This window comes from Sceloporus occidentalis, unplaced genomic scaffold, assembly GCF_023333645.1.
Source record: "Sceloporus occidentalis isolate IW3139 unplaced genomic scaffold, rSceOcc1.0.p SCAF_87, whole genome shotgun sequence".
Lineage (NCBI taxonomy): Eukaryota > Metazoa > Chordata > Lepidosauria > Squamata > Phrynosomatidae > Sceloporus > Sceloporus occidentalis.
This window is the reverse complement of record NW_028317067.1, coordinates 820342-843705: the sequence shown is the minus strand read 5'-3', so window position 1 is coordinate 843705 and position 23364 is coordinate 820342. Positions and strand designations below refer to the sequence as shown.

The window sequence follows — 23364 nt, the reverse complement described above, 5'->3', positions numbered from 1 at the left end:
CAGGTCTGCTTCAAATGGATTGTTGTGCCATATCTGTTCTGCTTCCCATTCGGCTACGAAAAGGTTGGCGTAACTCGGCACGAGCCTGGCACCCATGGCTGTCCCGCATGAATGGCGGTAAAACTGGTGTTCACACCAGAAATAGTTATATTTCAAAATAAAATCGATACATTCCAAAATGAAATCCTTCCGATGTGTTGCATGTTATCTCCATGTTTAATGCTATCTCAATGAGTAGTGTTATGTCCATGTTTAATGCTATGTCCATATTTAATGTTATCTCTATGTGTAATGTGTGACAGTGTAAACCCCAGGGAGATGCTTAGTGTGGCATTTGGGTACAGGTGCTATCCAGATCGTAAATATGGGTCCCTAGGGTGGAGCAATTGGAGAGCAGGGTGGGCCAATGCTCCGTTTCCCCATGCTGTGGAAATGCCATGCCGAGTTTTCCAGGAGGCAAGAAATCTGCAGGATCCGGTCCGGGATTCCAATGGGGCCGGCATCAGGCACAGGTGCTGGACATTAAAAACCCCTGGAGCTTGATACTCAGAGAGACTGTTGGGGGAAGAGGAAGTTCCCTGTGCTCCCAGGGCAACGAGAGGCCCTGAAGAAGACAATCCCTGAGCCAAGTGAGGCAATACCTGCCTGGACGTTTTGTGTGTTGTCTGGGGGAGGTTTTCCAGAGCCTGGCGTAGCTGGGTCTGGCTGGGAGGTTGAGGTAGTGGGTGATTAGGCTGGTCAGTCTGCACCAGCATAGTTCAGTTAGAGAGGGCTCCAATAGGGAGCTAGGTTTTCTTTTGCAGGTTTCACAGATATGCAATACTTTTATCCAGCAAAAAGAAACTTCACGTCCGGATCATCAATAAGTCGTCACAAACACATCAAGGCCATCCTCCATAAGCATATGTATTTCAGCCAGCAATACACAAGGGCACATACCGTGCAACAGTCAAACAGCGGTTTTTGGGGTTTAAGCGGTTAAAATAAGGAGGAAAAAAAACCAAAAAACCCCCCAAAAAAACAAAAAAAAATGAGCTGCTGTTCCTGGCTCTAATTGCCCTAGAGGACTGTGCTTAGGACCCCTAAAAGTGACATGTATGGCCCTCATGCTATAGGGTTTGTCACATATGGTGGAGGATGCGGGCAAAGCACTGCTATGGTCTGTGGGCAGAAAGCAGGAACCAAAAAAAAAAACGAAAAAAAAAATAAAAAATTGAGCTGCTGTTCCTGGCTCTAATTGCCCTAGAGGACTGTGCTTAGGACCCCTAAAAGTGACATGTATGGCCCTCATGCTATAGGGTTTGTCACATATGGTGGAGGATGCGGGCAAAGCACTGCTATGGTCTGTGGGCAGAAAGCTGGAAACAAAAAAAAAAAACAAAAAAAAATAAATAAAAAAAAACAAAAAAAACCGCTTTATTTTAACCACTTAAACCCCAAAAACCACTGTTTGACTGTTGCATGGTATGTGCCCTTGTGTATTGTTGGCTGAAATACATATGCTTATGGAGGATGGCCTTGATGTGTTTGTGACGACTTATTGATGATCCAGACGTGAAGTTTCTTTTTGCTGGATAAAAGTATTGCATATCTGTGAAACCTGCAAAAGAAAACCTAGCTCCCAATTGGAGCCCTCTCTAACTGAACTATGCTGGTCCAGACTGACCAGCCTAATCACCCACTACCTCAACCTCCCAGCCAGACCCAGCTACGCCAGGCTCTGGAAAACCTCCCCCAGACAACACACAAAACGTCCAGGCAGGTATTGCCTCACTTGGCTCAGGGATTGTCTTCTTCAGGGCCTCTCCTTGCCCTAGGAGCACAGGGAACTACCTCTTCCCCCAACAGTCTCTCTGAGTATCAAGCTCCAGGGGCTTTTAATGTCCAGCACCTGTGCCTGATGCCGGCCCCGTAGGAATCTCGGACCGGATCCTGCAGATTTCTTGCCTCCTGGAAAACTCGGCATGGAATTTCCACAGCATGGGGAAACGGAGCATTGGCCCACCCTGCTCTCCAATTGCTCCACTCCAGGGACCCATATTTACAATCTGGATAGCACCTGTACCCAAATGCCACACTAAGCATCTCCCTGGGGTTTACACTGTCACAAATGCTATGTCCATGTTTAATGCTTTATCCATGTATAAGGCAGTGTCAATGTTTAATGTTATCTCCATGTTTAATGTTATCTCTATGTGCAATGCTATGTCCATGTTTAATGCTATTGTCAGGAACCACTTTTTCGTTGCCTGAACCATGGCTTTTTTTTATACCTGTGGTGTTTAAATCTGCTACCACTAGTGGCCGCCCTCTGGAGCACTCAGAACTCAGGTGTGCCTTGTTACCTGGGTTGAGCCCTAGTCAATACATCCAGCTGGGCCTTGTTACCTGTGATTACCCTGCCTTTATGAACCTGCCCTGCCCTTCAGTCAGGGCCTTTGTATTGAAGTCTATGGATCTTACTGCTGTGGCTTGGTACCTGTACTGTTCCTGGTTCCCTGCTTTGTGTCCTGATCAAGCGGACTCCCTGCTTTGTGTCCTGATCAAGCGGACTCCCTGCTTTGCGTCCTCATGAAGACCATTCACCTACATCTGTTACATCACCTGAGAAATCCAACAAGCCTGTTACCAGTATGAAAAAGGAATCTTCTAGGAAACGTGAACCCCTTACCACAACCGAATTGCAACAAAGGCGTGATGATGAGGCTTGCTTTTACTGTGGCAAAAAGGGACACTGGATCACCCAATGTCCTCTGAAACCTCCCAAACCCTCTGTACTGATTGAACAGTCTACGTCACAAGCACAGAGCTCTCCTAAAAGGGGAAGTAGCTTTATTCCCCAGGACAGTGAACCCATGGAGTATATACCACCCCTGGTGATTCCTGATGCTTCTCAAACTCCAGTGGATGTCCAGCTGAAGCCTGATGACTGTTCTGTGATGGAATGCAGCTTCTGTGATTCTACAGTCTGTGGCAGTGTGGGTTGCTCCCATATGGATGAACTTCCTATTGCTTTCTGTTCAGCCATGATTGCAACTCCTATCACTCTTACCTCAGCAAAGTGTGATGCACCAGAGACTACCATAGCCCCTAATATCTCCTCTGGACTGATACCAAAGATTCATGACCCTATTCCATCTCTGAGGAGGAAGGGGCCTTCCATCAGTGCTTCCCATACCAAGTCTGCTTCTCCTGTTTTGAACCAGTGCAGTTCTGGTACTACCCCCCTGCCCCCAGTAGTGCCCAGCTATGTGACCCCTGGTACATGGAAAGAGAAAGCACTGAATCATACCTTCTCATCAACTTCTTCAGCATCCAGTCCTAATTTGACCTATGATTGCACCACATATAACCTTTCCTTTGATTGTGTTATTACCTCTAATGGCAATATAATCAGAAATGAAGACCTGGAGATCTGTGAACAAGCTTTACCAGGGGCTGCTGTGGGTCATCCTCTCTTGCTACACCACTACTCTGCCTACAGAACAATACCAGAATCTGAGGCAACTGGTTCGACAGTCACTATGGCAGAGGGCTGTTATATGCCGGGGTCAGTGTCTTCCAAGCTCCGAACAAAAGATTAGAGACCAGCGGGAACTACGCATGTCATTCCTGGGACAGCAACCCCAGGAGCAATGGGTATCCGAATTGGACAAGCTGGTCCAACAGGAGGTAGAGCTGGAAAATTACTATAGGGCTCTGCAGTGGTATACAGAGAAGAATGTTCTCCAGAGGGCTATGACTTTGGTGGCCCAGGATTATTATGGGATAGTCTTCAGGATCCGGACTTCGGAAGTACAGCGGAGTGGCGGATTCAGAAGATGCCCTAACCCCAGCTGAAGCGCTGGCAACAGGGCAGGGCATCGCTGGCCTCTGCCCAGCACATACCAAAGCTGCAGGAATTCAGGGAGATACAGCGGCCGACCCGCCTCAGCAGCAGAAGCAGGGAGGTGGAACAGCCGGTCCATCTCCCCAGCGGCAGAACCTAATTCCGGGACAGGAGGAACCTGACCTCCCTCCTCAATGGCAGCAGGAGCACCAGGGAGGGGATGCAGGAGACATCACTCCCCAGCGGTACCCGGAAGATGGCGCAGCCGGCCCATCTCCCCAGCAGCAGCAGGAGCAACAATTTTGGGAGGGCATTGATGGGCCAAATGAACTGACTGACTACGGAGTCAACCCGTTTGGGGTTTCCTCAATCACTGGGACCACTGGAGAGGCCTAACTGCCAGCCTCCTCCCTATTGACTATGGGCCCTGGGTTTGTAAAGACTTTTGTGGCTACCCCCAGCAGTATCATCTCATCACTGGCTGAGGGGATTATCTCCAGCATACAGCCAGGATCTGCAACCAGGGAGTGACTGCCATTGTTTCAGTTTAATGTTGTATAAATCAGTCCGTCCCCCCCCATTGTATTGTTAATCTCGTTACTGCCCCTGTTGTCTCTGGGAGGCAGATTAAGGGGGGCAGTTTGTGTCCCAATATCTTATTTTATGTAAATGTGTGTTTTGATGGATATATCCAGCTCTGTGTGTCCGAAATAAATCAGTCTTCGTTTGGTTTTACCCTACACTGAGTCTCGGCTAGTGACTGGGGAACCGGGGAAAGTGTGTTGTCCCAGGCTAAGGGAGCACAAGACAGCGGAGGTAGTCGGTCGGACTAGCCAGCTCCGTGACAAATGCTATGTCCCTGCTTAATGCTATATCCATGTTTAATGCTATGTCCATGTGTATAATTATCTCCATGTGTAATGCTCTGTTGTCAATTACGTTTTGCCTTTTCTTTTCTACAGGTATAAATACACAGTTAACCTCTTAGTGTCCAGAGGGAAGGACAATCTTTCAAGCCATGGTTCCCCAGAGGTTTCCACCCTTAGGTGGTTTTTCTTCTCCTGCGTGCTGAAAGGTGACTCTTCGTGAGTCTCGAGGTAGCTGTCACCATGATCATTGCTTTCAGGCCTAATTAATTGGACTATTAATTTTGTAATTAATAATAAATAAATTAAATTACCATCAGTTTCTGTTGTGTTTTTTATACTATTGACTAAAAGTAGGTGTAACCATATGTAATAACAAAAATGAATGGAGTTTATCCAGACCAATGGTTCGGCCCAACCAGTGTGTATGCTAAAGAGCTGCAGGGCTGGCTTCCTCAGGGCCCTTTGCCAGGTATTTCATGCTTTATAAAAAAACACCAATGCACAGGTGTACAAAAAGGACAATGTATGAATTTAAAAGGTTACAAATTTGCATCAGTGCGTCTCATGTTTAGACGTCACTTACATCTTCACACACATCATAGATAAACATTTAGAATGAGTAATGTTATACAAAATACTAAAACCCCATATTTTTCATATATATCTAAACCCTCACTAAATCAGTTAAATTGACAGAACATACCCCCAATAACAATTCAGGTGTCCAGATTGTATATGCATTTCGAGCATTTTAATTGGGCTTATAAAGTGTATATTGCTGTTTTGGAACTGGTTTTTTTTACATTTAGTATGTTGGATTTGTAACTGGAAATTTTAAACAAAGAAGCCATGAACACCACCCAATCTAGGATATGTCACTAGTGGTTTCAGGACACAGTCCAAGCAGACATTTGGCCACCAATCACTGCCAAAATTAGCTATAGAAATACTTTGTTGAATTTTTTTTTTCACCAATGCTTCTGTGTTTTTTAGAATTTTTTTGGCACAGGTTATGAGTTATGGCAGAGAAATCCAGTATGTGTTTTTTAGATTATGGAAATACCCTACATGCATAGGTTTTTTTACATTATTTTTATTTTTTTAACTTGTCTGGAACAAACTTTTTGATAGCTGCGTAGAGTTTTTATATAGGTCATGTGCCATAAAAATACCCTACATTTTCATCTTGTTTTACTAAGTTGCAGCAATCCTACGGTTTTTTGTTTTTTTTATCTCAATTCAAATCTCCATTAATTCAAGGTATGCGTAAAGACAAGTTATAGTGTGTACATTAGAGGAAGGAGAGACACCTCCCGCGTTTGCACAGTAAAACAACGGTCCGCTAAAACAAATCGGTAAGCATACCAGGGTCCGAAAGACTCTAGAATGAACAGTGAACAAGACCAGATACGGAGAGGAGATCAATATACTGTGATCGTGTCAGAAAATACAGTATTACAAAAATACAGCAGTATTAATAAAAAATAAACATAACTAAAACAGAATCAAAACACTCCAGGATGTCATTGCAATCCTACTGTTAAAGCAAAAGCAGAACGATATATATATATATATTATTGAAAACATTTCCAATTCCCTATTTTTGTATGATACAGAGACCTGGTAGAGAGGCACAGGAAGGGCAGTGGTACCTAAGGAGTCCGTCCTAATACCTTTTTTATAGCAGACTTTTTGTGCGTTTGGTGGGGGGATTGTACAAGGAAAATGCCATTTTTGTCTTTGGATCAGAGGATGTTTCTCAAAATCTTTAGCTGGAACTGTAGAAAAGTGTAATTCTTTCCAGTTCCAAATTTATCTTAAAGTACCTATGTATTAAACACGGAAACTTGGGTCAGGTAGATCACAACTTTTGTATACCATGTTGTGGTCTTGCCTAACACTAGGTAGGGATGTTGACTTTGATCAGAAAGGTATACCCCACCACGTTTTATTGTTATTGATAATGCACTGTGGTTTTGGGAACTGTGCATCACCCTTACCTCTGACATGTACCAGCACCAAACTTTCATTGTGTATGGAGGAGAGAACATACTCTACTTGTCTTCACAGAGCTCTTTTGTTTTGGGTACACCAATTGGTGGATGGAAGCTTTTTAGGCTGGGGTGTCATATATATAAAAAAAAATTAAACAACTCCGGGCTGGTATCGGAATTATCTACCTGGATACCAAAGGTACATACATTTCTAGTTTCCTATTTTTCCTTCTTGCTACATAACCCTGCACCCACTGATCTTTATACTTTTTTAACCTGGTCCATGCTATAAGCACATAAGCTTTCTAGACCTCAGAGGTCTTTTCGTCACCATTTCTTCTGTAGGAGAGACCTCTGATGTCCAAACATACACCTTTCAATAGAAATCATACAACGTATGCAGTTAAGTGTCCATTCTGCTTGTGGAGCTCAGTAAGAACAATACCAAGACTTTGCTACACTTTTAATTTTATTTCAAATATTTTAAATACATGATGGATACCTAACATAGACACAACTGTACAATGGAACTGACAACATGTTGATATTGTTTTAAAGATACAACACCTGGCTTCTTCAAAATATACTTAAATAAAAATTCATTAATTCAATCTGAATCCCGTTATGAGCGATGTATTCCTGGTTTTCATCACATTGGTTACAGATCTTCAAGTGGGTCCAATACAAAAGCCCGACAAATGGAGATATTATTATATATTAGTTTTCTAGTGTGAACTCTTAATTCAACTCTTTCTTATTCATTTATTGAATATCAATGCACTTATTTCACTTTTTTCAATTGTTTTTTTTTTCTCTCTAATTAATGATATAATTCATTATGTTTACTATGTTTTCGACATGGTAAGACGTGGTAAGTGGTAACTAGGTACCGGATAATTTAAGAGTTCCTCTAGACATATATACAGTGCACGCCGTCCCAGTGTCCTTAAACAGTTTGGTGGTTTCATGGTAACGTGAAAGTGGCCATACCAAGTCAGGACTCTAGGAACGATTCTTAGAATCATGTTGATGCATTGTCATCTTTAAAGAGTTTCTTCTGAATCAATGTCATCGGGAAGGTTCATACAGGTTATCAGAGAAATATAGAGAAGAGCATCTCTGGATAGCTTCACCCTACTGATGGGAATCTCCGAGCGTGGTTTCTCCTTCTCTGTAACATAAGTTACATGCACCGGGCCTTTGAAGTCAGTTGTGGAGATGTTGTCATGTGTGTTCCGATTCATGTTGACACTTGAGTACTTCTGCGTACTCTTTGTAAGAGGAGTCACAGCCACCCCAACGCTTGTGCGAAGGACAAAGAACCATTTAAACAAGTGATATTCATAAACTGAATCGCAAATCTGATGTCATAATCCAACTCCATGAGTAAAATGACTACATTAAACTTATTGCACGGCTTAGGGACAGCATTAGAACTCTTTGCTGTGTGATATACATGTATGTTGTGCGGATATATATATAGGCAATAAAGCTTGCTAAAATTGTATGTAAATACCCTTCTGCCCTCAAGCGTTACCTGCAAGAGGAGTCCAGACCGCCTAGTATAGGGTTATAGATTTCCACATATCAACACAACTATTTCCAAAGCGGCCAGAAAGGTCGCTTCCTGCCATATACGTGCCAGCCTTCCTACCGCCTGACACATCGCATCTCTCCCCTTCTTCGCAGCACGGGCTGAACGATGACAAGCGCAGCGCACATACGAGGTTCTCTTCCTGGGTACAAATAAAATCTTAGCTGCCATTGGCTGCACTGTTCAGCTCTGGAGTTATTTTTGTATGATTGGTCAATACATAACAACTCCCCTGCAATGCGTGTGTTCTTCCTGTGTGTAAGTGTAAAGTGTCAGAGAAATGTATGCCCCGGGGGTATCCTAATCTCATTCTATTGGTGAGATTATTTCAAGTGTCACAAATCAGGGATTTGTATTGTTAAAGTGATGCTAAAAGGAAATTTGGGGCTTTAGTCATGATTTTGGCCATCTTGCCTTTGCTAAGGTCACAGACTCCAGCTTTTACTGACTATATCTCCCCAAATTAACTGGATCAAAAAAAACACCCATAAAAACTTCCTATTGCACAGGATGGTGAGTGTGTGGCTTTGTAAACCAGTGGCCCTCCGGGAATTTGCCTCGTATGCCAGATGACCAGTCCAGGCCTAGGTCTACTTCTTAAAGGGAGCTAGAACACATTTACAGAAGGGGGTACATAGAAAACTAAAACAAGTCACATAGAAAGGATCCAGTTGTTAAAGAGGAAGAGAGATAAAGGGGAGAAGAGAGAGCAGGAGAGATAAACTGAAAGGGGGAGAGAGATGTGGACAAAGGGTGAGGTATACAGAAAGAGGAAGTGGAGAAAGAGGAAGAGATGTATATAGATGGGAGATGTAGGGTGAAAACGGAGAGAAAGAGAAGGAGAGATAGGGAGAAAAGCAAGAGATAAACAAATGGGAGATATAATGAGAAAGGGGAGGATCAAAGAGGCGTCTGTCTTCTTATTTATATTTATAAATACTCCAAGCTCCAGCTCTTCCATTTTGTAACGGAGAAGGACTGGAAACATAGGCGCCATCAACGCAGGAGGGGGTGGCGGTTCATGTGTACGATGGGCTCACATGAGTCTGCCCACAAGGCGGCAACAAAATGAGGTTTTGCCTAAGGTGGCTAAAACCCTTGCCCCAGCCCTGAGCTGAACACATCTCCCTACATGTGATATACTTACAGCAAGTCAGCTCTAGCGCTGGATCGGTGAACACTGCAGGAGAGGGTCTATTCAGACCCCCATGCACAAGCACGATAAGCATTCCCATTGATTTGAGTGAATCAGTGGCAAACAGTGACCACAGACGAGGAGGGAAGCTGCAGCAACAGGGCTACAACTTCTAGGTCATATAAGTGCTCTATTGCATTTTAGTTTTGATGAAGGCATATTAAAGTAACCTTCGCGACAATGGCTGCTTAGCTATGATTTTCGTTTTTCTCATGTACTGTAACCACTCACATTATATATTGGGGGGGTTCAGGACAAGAAAATATGAGTCCATTATTTTGATCATATCATATAATGTATTAAAAAAATATATATAGTAAAAATTGAAAATGCTTTTTACTACAAGAACTAATGAAAATACCTGCTAAATAGATTTTAAAATTTGCCCTGAGTTTAGAAATACCCAATGTTTTTGTATTTTTGCAAGTTATAGGGCAATAAGTACAAGTAGCATATTACTATTTTTAGTAAAATGTCCCCTTAAGTTCTACACTATTCACATACTATCCAACATGTGATCTATGTTGGAATCTTGGACCCAGACTCGCATAGCTTTCTACCATTTTGTTGGTTGCATGTAGTTGCTGGTATGTTTTCAAAATCCAGGCCAATCTTCTGCCCCAATTCTCATGTTTGCAGGTGAACTAAAAGCCTGTGTGATACCTAAAACAAAGTCCACGTTAGTGACCCATTTCAATATAAATGTTTATATTAATGTATTTGCTAAGAACAAGACATAATTTATTATTCAGAAAAGAAACTCTCATTGCCAATATAGCTAACTTAAAGATGTGTGTAACATGTAACACTGAAGTTTTATTTGATAAAGAAGGAATGGCCATTTGAAGTCACTGTGCTTAGTCGAGTTTTAGCTGATTGTTAAGATAAACCAACTCTGAATTCATACTTCTCTCTATGTAAAACAAGCGGATTGAGAGTATCTTTTTAAGCATGTTTGCAGGGATCAGTTGAACATCAGATAATCACTTGTAAATTCCTGGTGGATACTGTGATGTTCTTGTACTCAATGTGTAGCTCTAAACTAAGCAAATGTACTAAAAGTTGCAAACATACTGTATGTCAAAAAAAATTAAAAAATCTGCTTCATAGGTAGTTTAAAATAACGCATTTTGACACATTTGTGTCTACAGTGCATTACTCCAGTTACCCAGGAACGCAAATCAAAAACTCTGTAATGGCATTAAATGTATCAGTAAATCAGACTAAAGCTTCCAGGGATAGTGATAAAAATCTTTATCATACCCTTTGTAAGATTCTAGTACTGGTTGTTTTTCATACCCTCTTTATAAAAGCCTTGCTATATGGAAAACAATTGAATAATAACATCTTGGTGATACTTACATTACATTCTTGGATATACACTATATGGACAAAAGTATTGGGACACATGACCATTACACCAACAGGGACTTTTATGACATCGCATTCTAAATACATAGACATTAATATGTAGTTGGACTCTCCTTTGCAGCTATAACAGCTTCCTCTCTTATGGGAAGGCTTTCCACAAGATTTTGGAGAGTTTCTGTTGGAATTTCTGCCCATTTATCCAGTAGAGCGTTTGTGAGGTCAGGCACTGATGTTGGACGAGAAGGCCAGACTCACAATCTCCATTCCAGTTCATCCCAAAGGTGTTTGATGGGGTTGAGGTCAGGGCTCTGTGCGGGTCAGTCAACTTCTTCCACACTAAACCCATTTTTATGGACCTTGCTTTGTGCACTGGGCACAGTCAAACTGGGATAGGAAAGGGCCTTCCCAGGGGCATAACTAGAAACCACAGGGCACTGGTGCAGGCCCCCAACTGCAACAACTAGTCTGTGCCTTCCCCTTACCCTACCTTCCAACATATGTAAACACACTTACACAAATTACAGACACTTACTCATACTCACTGACACACACTCCATCTCACCCCACTTATGCAATTACTCATCCATGCTCACACACACAAGTATACATCTATGCTCACATACACGCACACACACAAGAACACATCCATGCTTTCACACACAAGTACACATCCATGATCACACACACCCACAAGTTAACATCCATGATCACACACACACGTGCACAGGAATGGTCATACAGGCACACACATATTATACATATATATATATAGATTTATTCACGGGTAATGCCTCTCGTTTAGACTTAATCTAAAGTAACATCATGGCTGCTGAGGTTTATACTGCCTTTTCATTAGTATGGTCAGTTCTATAAGAAACCTGCATATGTAGCCTAGAATGTAACCTCATTGATATAATTTGTTACTATGGAAAAGTTATACTCCGCTTACATGATTTCACGTTACATCACTTTTTTTCTTGGAAGCTTCCAAGGTGTTGCCTGTACTCAGCACCATATGTGGAATATCACCTTTAGGGATAAAACATTTTGAATAGATGTCTCTCTGAATAGGGACACCATATTGCATGTATTGTTGTTTTAGAGGACTCTTTATCGAGTAGAGTGTCTCTTTATAGCACTCCTGTTATGTAATCACAGTCTTCAAGCCTCTCAAATCATCCTGCCTTTACACAGACATTTCGCTTTGTATTTATCAATATTGCTTCCTTACACAATACCTTTCGTCCATGGTCTATCCGTTTCTGTCTTATCACAAAGCATAAGATACATGAGAATATTAACCTGAAAGAAAACCGAGGCATTTATGTTTCAATTGTATACATTAGGTCGATAAATTCACAAGCTGCGTTTGCTTGTCAAGTAGCGTATGATGAAGTTTAATATACAGAACCAACCTACAAATGCATATACTGTATTTTCTTGATTATAAGACGAGGTTTTTTTCAGATGAAAAATACCCCTCGTCTTATAATCGGGGTCGTCTTATAATCAGACCTCAAATAGGTCTGACTATGAGACAACTAAGATCCAGATCCCCCGCAGCTGCAGGGGTCCTGGATCCTCCTGTCTTCCCCCCCGCCCCACTTACCGGTACTTCTGTGTCCCCGGTGTGCAGCTGGGGCAGCGTGTAGATGTTCCCCGCACTGGTGCGGCAAATTCTCTCTGACAGTCGGGGAAGGTCTGCGCGATGGACGCAGACAACCCCCGCTGCTAGCCACACCTCCTTCATGCTGCAGCGGAAGTTTTGCATAACTGGGGGCAGGTTGGAAAATAGAAGGAAATAAAACCAAAATATTTTTCGTAATCATAGCTTTTATTAAAAAAAATAGTTTACATGAATTAACATTTACCGGTAAAACTTTTTTCCTATAGGGTCGTCTTATATTCAGGCTTTTTCTTTTTTTCTTAAATTAATATTAAGATTTGGGGGGTCGTCTTATAATCGAGCAAATACGGTATTAACTATATCAAACACCTGTGTTTTTTTGTTTGTAAATAGGTTTGTGAAGAAGTGTATATAATAAAAATACTATATTTTATAATTGCACTGGACTTTTTTCTGCCTTTAAGAAGCGGTTTACATGTTACCATATTTCTATGTAAGACTACATTTTGGTTCAAAATATTACAGAAATTATATTCAAGGTTGCCTTTCATTTAGACCTCTTCTGTTGCCCCATGAGTGTGGTGGACGATTACCTTAAGATGACATGAAAAACCCCATGCCTGGGCAACAGAATCCTGGTAGCCGTTTAATACAAGTCCCTTGCTGCATAAGATCCTGGACCAGGTTACACGTAACAAATTGTTAAGCAAAAAGAGAACTTCAATACTGCATGAAAAATTAGATTAAACTTTATTATTGGTATACTCGTTCATACAATTAAAATAAAATATTTAACAAGCAGAGATAATACAAGTGTTTTTCTTCTTTACTTGTGGCAGCAGAAGATTCTGCAATAGAAACAAAAGACTTAATATTAATGGTTATAATGGCACAACAGAGGTCAACCTGAAGTCCATCTTTGTGCAGGAGATTATGCGCAGAAAATCTTTTTTTTTTTTTATATATCAAATAGGCATACCTGGGAACTCTCTGTGTTTGACCTGGAGATCTCCAGTTGAAGTACCTACCGGTTCCTCCGGGTCTCGGGAGCGGGGTCTTGACGCACCCCGCTCCCTGCCCATTTGCCCTTTAAATGGGCGTGTTTCAGTCTAATTTCTCCTACCTTATTTACGTATTTACCTTCAGTATTAGCCAACAACCTCTATTACCCTCTTTCCTTTCCTTTATTCTTGTACTTTTACTAATGCTCTATTTTCAGTCCTTAAACTTGGCTTACTTCTGTCTATCTTCTTCCTCTGCTTCCTCTACCACCACTGCTACCTCCGCTATCTTGACTTCCTCTTCTCTGATGCAATGCAAAGAAAAAAAGTTGCTTTACAAAGAGTTTTAATTAACATGCTTGTGAACTAATAAAATTCCTCCTTGTTTTCGAGGTTAAAGAATAAGATTTACTCTCCAAATCAGGGGCGTAACTTGAAGCCTCAGGGCCCCGGTGCGAGAATCTATTAAGGCCCCCCCACCCCCAACCCATCTATTCCTTTTCTCACTATCTCCCCTCTCCCTCCCTACTTCCCTTCTCACAATCTACCCTCTCCCTCTCTACCCCCCTTCTCACGATCTCCCCTCTCCCTCCCTAACCCCCCCTTCTCACGATCTACCCTCTCCCTCCTTACCCCCCTTCTCACGATCTACCCTCTCCCCCCCTACCCCCCTTCTCACGAGCTACCCTCTCCCTCCATAGCCCCCCTTCTCACGATCTACCCTCTCCCTCCCTCCCCCCCTTCTTACGATCTACCCTCTCCCTCCATACCCCCCTTCTCACGATCTACTCTCTCCATCCCTACCCCCACTTCTCACGATCTACCCTCTCCCTCCCTACCCCCCCTTCTCACGATCTACCCACCCACCCACTCCCTCCCTACCCCCCTTTATAAAACCTATAAAACCCACATAGCTACTGTCGCATTTCTACGCTCATGAAAAAAAATGAGATGTCCCATTGAAAGAATTCTTTTATACTCAGGTTATTCTTAATTCTGTTTCCTATTGGTAACTGTATTTAACTCTTTGTGTTTTGTGAAAATGCAGCATTTATTAGCAAAGCAGAGCGAGCCGGTCCAGAGTTACCCGAAACATTCCTGATTACACAGATAAAAGAATTTCATGAAACTGTACTGTCTTCCCTGTTTTTACACCGACACTGGTTAGCGCTAGCAAAATACCACTATAAAATCTAACATTTCATTTGGATTTCCATTGGATTTAGTGACCTGATCTGAGCAAATCCACAGCGCGGAAGCACTTCATTAATCCCAGCGATACACTTCATTGATTACAACCTACAGTGCAGCATCTCAATCAAGTTGGCACCTGATGGGGAAAGACGAGACTTGGGCAACGTCCTTTTATTATCCGTCTCATGAAATGTTAGGATAACGCATTAATTGCACTGTATTTAGTTGGTTCATTTACAGTATATATATATATATATATATATATACATATATATACGTATATATATATTGTCTTGGTTGTTGGCTGAAGTTGACTGATCCATTATATATTTCATTTACTAAAACCTAGAACCATCATTTTGTATTTCAACAATAGTTAGATCTCACGGTTGCCAATCTTCTGCCTTTTTTGTGTGTTTACAATATGGGATAAATTAACTGAATTCGTCGCCCAGGAAGCCTTAGGCACATTTCTTCTTTAACGGACACAATGTAGCCTCTTGGGCGGCGACTGAGGCTCCTGTTGCACCAAGCTTATGCTGGCCGGTTAAAAAGGGAGATCACCGATCTCCCCAACCGGCCCACCAACACTATGGAGGACTGAGAAGAGTCTGATCAGATACCAAAAACATTGTGCATGCCCGTTAATAAATAATAACAAAATGATGTCATCATCACCAGTGTCAAACGGTCTACTTGTGCATTAAGAGGATTCTGAAGGCCACCTACACCATTTGGGGGTTTACATTAATGTGTCTCCTTATTTTTAGAGGCTAGAATGGACCTTGGAACATCTACTGCATCATGATATAGTAGCTATTAAACAATTCCTCCAGGACTGTTTAGTAGCAGGACTGTCAGAGGATTAACGCACCGTTACCCCCGAGGCTGCATGGGCGTAAAAGCTCGCATATTTCTTTTGTTTAATATGTTACCTTTTCCCAGCACGTCTACCTCTGAGTCTTCCTAGAAGAACTCAGCAGAGCAGGAATTTTATTTAATTAAAAAGTCTGGGGACAATTGCTGAAAAAAGTCGGTTAACGACAAAACGAGACGAGAAGCAGCTCTGCAGAACAGAGTTAATTGTACCCCGGAAATTCATTTTCTTCATCGTTCTAAAAACTTAAAGCGATGGCTGCGGCTGCACCTGTCACCGTCCCCAATGGAGACATTATTTTATCAGAGACGACGAGATCTCCAAAAGTCATTAACATCAGCGGAAAAGGTCAGGGGTAATTTTTATGGGCAAATTCAGTGCTTCGTTGCAAATAGCTGCTCCAGGACAGGCTCGGCCGGCTTATGATCCTTTCACATTTACCAAGACCACAGTCTCATGATACCCCAGCCACAATTAAAGTGCCACCCTTCCCTGACGCAGCCACATTCGTCTTTAGTTTCTCCCGTCCAATGTTGCATTTGTTCGTTCATTATTCGGACGAAACGGTAGAATTCAGCATGAAATCACAATCAAGTCTAGTGAGGATGGCTCTCCATGTTTGCTGTTGGCTTCCCCGGAATAATCTATACTATTTCAAAATTTTCTAGATTCTTTTACTTTTGGTAAAAATAGAACTATGGTGGTTATTAGCAGTTTAGGGGTGACTAATATATATAATCAATATATATACAGTATATATATATATATTAATTTGTTATCCTTTTAGCAACATAATTTCTAATTAGTAATTACTTTTCTCATCTTTAATGAAATCTCAGAATTTCAATAATCCCAATTCTATGTTCCAAAGCATGTTTTGGAAACATTGGCTATAATCCTAAATAGGATCACAGAAAATAAAATAACCCCCCACACACACACCTATATATAAATATGTGACATTTGAGGCAAAAATTCAGAACAGAACAACGGTTTACCTGATTATTTTATTATATTATTTTTGGGATGGGACATTCAGTGTTACTAAAAGTGATGTTTCTAACACTAATTAGTTTTAAAAGTGTTGAATTCTTCTCTTATTCACGTAAGCACTAGCTCTGTCCCAACTCCGTGGGGACCCGGCCGCTGCGGGCAGACTTCTACAGACGCCGGTGCTGACAGGTCCACTCTGTGACCGCTTGCTTACAGTAAATCTGGATGTTTTACTGGATTTGCTTGGTAGATGTGTGCTTTTCCCCAGAAAACCACATTTTGTCATGTGTAACGGCAAACGTTTTCTACGTTTTTATAACGGCTGTAAATCCTGAGCACATGTCGGACAGCGGAAAGAAAGACTCGGAGATTCACATTCCAAGTGCTCAATTAGCTCTGTATTGAGGTGTAGACATGGATACAAGGCCAGCGAGACTTTACTGCCAGGTGGGAGAATTATTGGTTATATATGGGGGGGAGGTTTGAACACAAGGAGACCCTGTGCTGAAGTTTTAAAGAGGGGCAGCCACGTTGTTGCTCAGCGGGAACTTCTCACTCCTCTCTTCCTCTGGAATTCCAACTCGTCGACCATCCACACGGCGCCCCTTATGTTCTCCACTCTCACAAAACATTTATGGAGGCTGAGGTTGTGTCGCACTGCGTTCTGAGGGAGAGAACATGGGGGGGGCATTAAACAGACTGCAAATACCTCCATCTGTCTACGTGCATTATCGCTCCATATCCCTGGCTTACTGGGGAATACTAAAATTCTTGTGACGGAATGTACAGAATAAGGATTTCCAATAAACTTCAATGAAAACAAGATGACGAGGGGCAGTTAAATTTACCCGTAGCTGTAATAATCGTCATTCTGTGTGCTTTTGTATAATAAATGAAAAGTTTGGTGCAATTTATAAACAGGACTAGACCAGGTACCTCTAGGGTGGGGTGGACAGGACATTGAGTGGGTGGGGCCTGTATAGGAGGGGGTGGGACTTCAGCCACACAAAGGTATTATAAAATTAGTATAATTATTATTATTATTTAAGGGAGAAGAGGATGAAGAGAAGAAATATTCAGGAAAAACAAGAAGCTAAGTAAATGGCAGGAAAGGTGGAGTATGGAGAGTAGTGGGTAGAGAGAACAATAGGGCCGGTGGGGTAATAGTGGCACAATTAATGCGTGGGTATGCCCAAGAATTGTGTCAATGACAAAAACATTATTAAAAAAAAAATCATATGTCTACGCAGCCTTAAGCACATTTATCTAGAATCACTCCAGAATTACTTTCCAACAGCCCTGACCTTTCTTTTATCAATGAGACATTCGCTTCCTCCGTACCTTGGACGAGAAACTGAAACCTTGCTACATCTGCCGCTTTAGTTTTAACAAAAAAAAATCATTTTTCAGTTTTTTGCTCTTTTTTCTTAAACACATGAGGATGGAAATACATACTTATATATACTGTATGTATATATATATATATATATATATATTATTTTTTTTATTATTTTTTCTTCTTCTTTTCCCTAGGGTTACTGTTTCTATCTAATCATTTCTAAATGATGATATTATGTTTCATTTTAACTATGATAAAAGTCTAGTCTGCCTTTAACACTTTAATTCTCAATTTCAGTGCAACGTTACACAGTCTCCATGCTGCAGGCAGAGATTACCTTCCATGTAATCTTGTTGGATCTGAAGAACGCAAACATTCTGGTAAACCAGTGATAGATCTCATTTAATGCCAATTGTTTCTGTGGGGATTCCAGAATAGCCTGGAGGAAATAAAATAATAAGACGCAAAATCAATTCCTGGCTTAAGAGTAAAACTTTTAGAACATGAATCATTTCCAGCACATTACAGAGAAATGATCATCAGAAACAATTATGTCATTTTAACATACTTTAATTTAATACAGTTTTGTCCAAACATACATTAAAAATATATATATATAAAAATGAAAAAATAAAATAAAAAAATAAAAACTCATCTTATTGCCTAAAAAAACAAAAAAGTAAACGATGTATTGTGTCTCATCCAGTTAATTGTTTGCTTGCATGGGGACTCTCAGAGTTTGACCCTGAGTCTATCCTTCTATACACTGCTGTGACCAAGCAGGTTACTTTGCTACCAGTGTGTTATGGGTGATACCCCTGCTTTCCTGCTTGAATACAGGTGAATCAACAAAGTGTATGGCAAATCTAAGTTTCCCTTGATGATCGCAGTTGGAGCCATCTGGCGAGTGACTACATGATGGTGTATTAAAGGGTTAATATTTAAAGAGATCTCCTTTATAAAGTTATGGACGTGTTGACAGATTCTGAATTACAGGGGCTTCCAGGTGATAGATTTTTTGTAAGCTAAGGGAAGGAAATTCACTTTCCACTTTCTAATCCTCAAACAGTAAAGTACTGTGTATGGAGAACGCTAACGGGAATTCCTTCTTCTCGCTCGCTGAAAAAAATGTCAAGAGGTTGAATCAATTAATTATATTTTAATCTACTTACCCATCGAATGAGAGAGGCATACGTGAACGGCGGTCTGACATTGTTTACTTTGTAATATTCAGTACAGTTTGTCATGTCTGGATGATAAGAGAAAAAAACAACAACATTGTCCCACTTAATAAGGCAGATATTTGGGGACTATCGCAGTTTAATTAGGTGCGGATTCCTGATTCAAGAAACAATGCAGGAAGCCCGAGTAATAATCCTTATAATGTACCTGTGGGAAATTAATGGCAGGATATTACAACAATAGCGGTTTTTGTCAATCACGTCTATAAAGACCATTATCTGGTACGTTTTGAATCCCTCCCTGGAGAAATACAGAAGAGCTGATTCTGATGGCAGATAACAATTTATATATTCTGCTCTGACACCATCCATCTAAAAGGAAAACTGGAAGGGGGATCGTATTCATTTGGCTATGGTATCCCATGACATCATCTGTAACTAATGATAAATATTCTTTTGGCGTTTAAAAGGCTAAGATTCATCGTAGATGTGTAATTGTGTGTGTGTGAGCATGGCTATGAAATTGTGTGCGTGTGAGCATGGATGTGTAATGGTGTGTGAGCACGGATGTGTAATTGTGTCTGAGCAAGGATGTGTAATTGTGTGTGTGTGAGCATGGATGTGTAATTGTGTTTGTGTGTGAGCACGGATGTGTAATTGTGTGTGTGTGGGCACGGATGTGTAATTGTGTGTGTGTGAGCATGAATGTGTAATTGTGCGTGTGAGCATGGATGTGTAATTGCGTGTGTGTGCATGGATGTGCAATGGTGTGTAGGCACGGATGTGTAATTGTGTGTGTGAGCACGGATGTGTAAGTAGGGTGAGATGGAGTGTGCGTTAGAATGAATGTGTATGTGTGTGTTAGTGAATATGGCTAAGTGTGTGTAATTTGTGTAAGTGTGTTTGCATATGTGTGGCAGAGTGTATGTTGGAATGTAAGGGGCAAAGGGGCAAAGAAGGCACAGACAAGTTGTTTGGGGGCAGTGATGGCACAGACCAGCTATTTGGGGCAAAGAGAGCAAATATAAGCTGTTTGGGGGGCACTGAAAAGTTAGGGGCAAAGCTGGCACCAACAGGCTGCTTTAGTGGTTAGGTTGGCACTGATATGCTGCTTGGGGCAAAGGCAATTTGGAGATACAGAAATGTAACGGGAGCACGCAGCTATCATGTGCATTGGCGTGAATGTGATGGCTGGAATATCCCTTTAAGGCTTAGGAAGGCCAAGTCCTCTCCTGCCCATTTTACTCAAGCTCTGTTTCATACATCTATCATAGCTCCCTTTTACAAAGACCTGGAGATTGTATTGAGGGCACAAAACAAATGCCAAACCAGCCCTGTTCATATTGGGTCACTGAGCTGAAGAAAAGCACCCAGTATAATATACAGTAAAAAATAAATACAAATCCTGAAATATATTGATGCTGCTACCTTCCCAGAGATGTCTTCTGACAGCCAGAATGCTGTCGGGGAATTCTTTTCCAACTGGGACAGACACATTCAGACCAGACCAAGCGGAGACCCTTGGCCTATGAAGAATCAGGTTATGCTCCTTCTGCTTCTATGTGAAGGAGACACATGTTTGGAGAATCTGTTAGTCCTTTACATGATACTTTCATGTATGTTTATGTATGTGTTTCCAGCACTAAGTTACTTACAGGAACATGGACTGTCTGAGCGTTGAGTTTATCAGTCATCAGCCTCTGCATCTCATGGAGCCTCTGCTTCTCCACCGCCAACTGCAACAAACATGAAATATCAAAGTCGTATTGGGGAACCCTAAGTATGTACCAAGTCTGCCTAATGGATAATCTGACTCTGGCCACATTTGACACAGTGGTAAGTCAGTGTTCTTGAGATGGTGATGCTGTAACACTCAATGTTCCATGCCAACACTTCCATCTAGACAGGGCCATGGATAAGTAAGTCACGGGATGACCTCACCTGCTCCTCTAGACTGTGAACCACTTCGGTCTGAATAAGGCATTCCATGGTGCTTTTATCACTCAAGTTGTGATCGCTGTGCAGGTGCCTAAAAGCACAAGTTAACATCAGTACAAGATGAGTACATTGGCCTATTTACTAAGCTTGAGTTTTAGTTACTCAACATGGCACTTTATACATCATGTGCATTGCTTGGGTGAACAATACCAGATTGGGGCAGTAAAGTGTGATAGGACCCAGCCTACTTCATTATATGATATTTCTCTCTCAATCATAAATTGTATTGGTTATCGCTTTACTCTTTGTTTAACGAGAGCCGTCAGCCAATTCACTAATCTTTTGGCTAATGTGGTTCTCCTGATTTGTACCAAATGAGAACTGAGCCTGGTTCCCTCCAGTAATTGGTGATATTGGCCAGTCGTGGGACTTTACAAGGATGACCGTGGCCACAATGGGTTTTATAGAACATCCATTCAGGTTCATACTGATGTCACGTTTAAATTATGCCTTTTGGTCATAAACCTTCTGCATAGTAACTCTACAATTTAAGGCCCCTAAGCAAAAATATCTAGGCGCCATTTCTGACACAAATGATGATTTTAATGATGATTTTAATACACAAAACAGTGTGTTCGGTTGTTTTATAAAAATGCATTATTGAAACATGATTGGGAATCCATGCTACACAAGTTTAAGACCTTAGTCTTCAAAAGAGGGTCCCTGAACAATCTGATATAATAACATCCCATACAACACAAATGATTTACTGGTGCCACTGCTGGTGAGCTCCAGGTGGACCATCCTACCTGAGGAAAAGGCCGTGATCTTCAAATATCTTCTCACAGTCAGCAAATTTACACACTCCTCTATAACTCAGAGAGGAGATGAGTTCAGTGCTGATACAAAAAGAATACAGGCGACAGAAACAGAAAATATAAAAACAAGTATCTATTTGTTAGTATTTTTCTTAAAATACCATGTTATGGTGTCTTCTTTTTATATTATCTTTTTTATCAGAACTTGTAAAGTTCTTTTGCAATCAACATACAAGCGGTATAAGTAAAAAAGAGTATCATTGCATTTTTGAGATGATAGATACCTAACAAAGTAAAAGGGGATAAACTACAAAGGAGAAAATAATAATAAAAGTTAGGTTTTCACATTACCACAATCCATTAGGAAACAAAATCACCAATGATGACTTTATCGGGGGCTTTTTATGTTATCATTTAAAGTTTAAATTTAAAGTTTGGTGGCTCTACTCACAAAGTCCCACATTTTAGCTACTAAGCTGTCATCCAACACTAAATGGTTTGCTCTACCAAGCGGACTACCCACTGACTTCAGTGTTAACAAGTCATCAGTCTGACTGCCCTAGAAAATAAATGTTGCTGATGACAGCAAATAAAATCAGATCAAATTCCTCCTTTGCAGATGATTCAACGTTAACAAATAGAAGGTTACGCATTTACAAAACAGTTATCTATATTTTACATTCTAAACAAAGAACTCTAGGGCCATGGATATTCACTGCAGCCAACTCTATTGAGAATTGGGGTAAAAGAGCCACGGCACAATTAATTTGGTACGCTTCCTAGGTCCTGGTGAGAAGCAAATCCATCCTTAGCATGCAATTTTACTTACCACATCCAAAAGTAATTCAGATATAACGTAGTCAATGGACAGACAAATGAAATCAAGGCATAACTTTTCAAAATAGTCCCTAATATCCTATATTGAATACAGAGTAACATTTTGACCAGCGTATAATCAATGTGAACTTGGAGAGAGTCCATTTGAAGGCCACTTCCTACAGATGATAGAAGGTCACCTTTTGGTGACTCCTAGAATGGATTTTCATTTCAGCAAAAGAAAATGCTATTCAACAAAGAGACAGAATTCTATGGCAAGTGACAAAGAATATTCCATACAAACAAACTGACCTTTCCTCTGCCTTTTCTTCACCAGGACATTTTTTGTGGGGTGACTCTACGTCTTGGGATGGTGGATGATGCCGAGATCCAGAAGCTAAGCTTTTCTTACCGCTAGTGACTTCTCCAGGTTTGTCGAGACATGTTTGCTCCTGAACCCACCCAAGGCTGGTTAGATTGAATCCTACAACAGGCCAAATATCTTCAGAAAATGTTGCCAAGCACATACCAGCAGCGGTGAAAGTCATAGAGGATCAAAAACGGGTGTGTTGGGTGTGTTGGGTTTAGCAGAGTGCATCTCTTACCCAAAGGCATAGAACATGTATGTCTCTTAATTAAAAGGCATTCACATAAATCATGGATAAACACATTTGGATTGCATTAATGTTTGCCAAGTTTGTATTAAAATAATGTTAAAAATTCATAGG

At 41.1% G+C, this 23364-nt stretch overlaps 1 protein-coding gene across 1 annotated transcript; it reads right to left on the bottom strand.

Annotated features, from left to right (window-relative positions):
* Positions 1-17082: 17082 nt before the first annotated feature.
* Positions 17083-21806, bottom strand: FOXP3 (forkhead box P3). The gene is made up of 7 exons (XM_089496025.1): positions 21757-21806; positions 21006-21093; positions 20720-20800; positions 20471-20622; positions 19056-19134; positions 18221-18322; positions 17083-17208 (listed from the first exon to the last, which is right to left on the bottom strand). Exons 1-7 carry the CDS (start codon positions 21804-21806, stop codon positions 17083-17085), a joined length of 678 nt encoding a protein of 225 aa, XP_089352151.1.
* Between the last annotated feature and the right edge of the window lie 1558 nt (positions 21807-23364).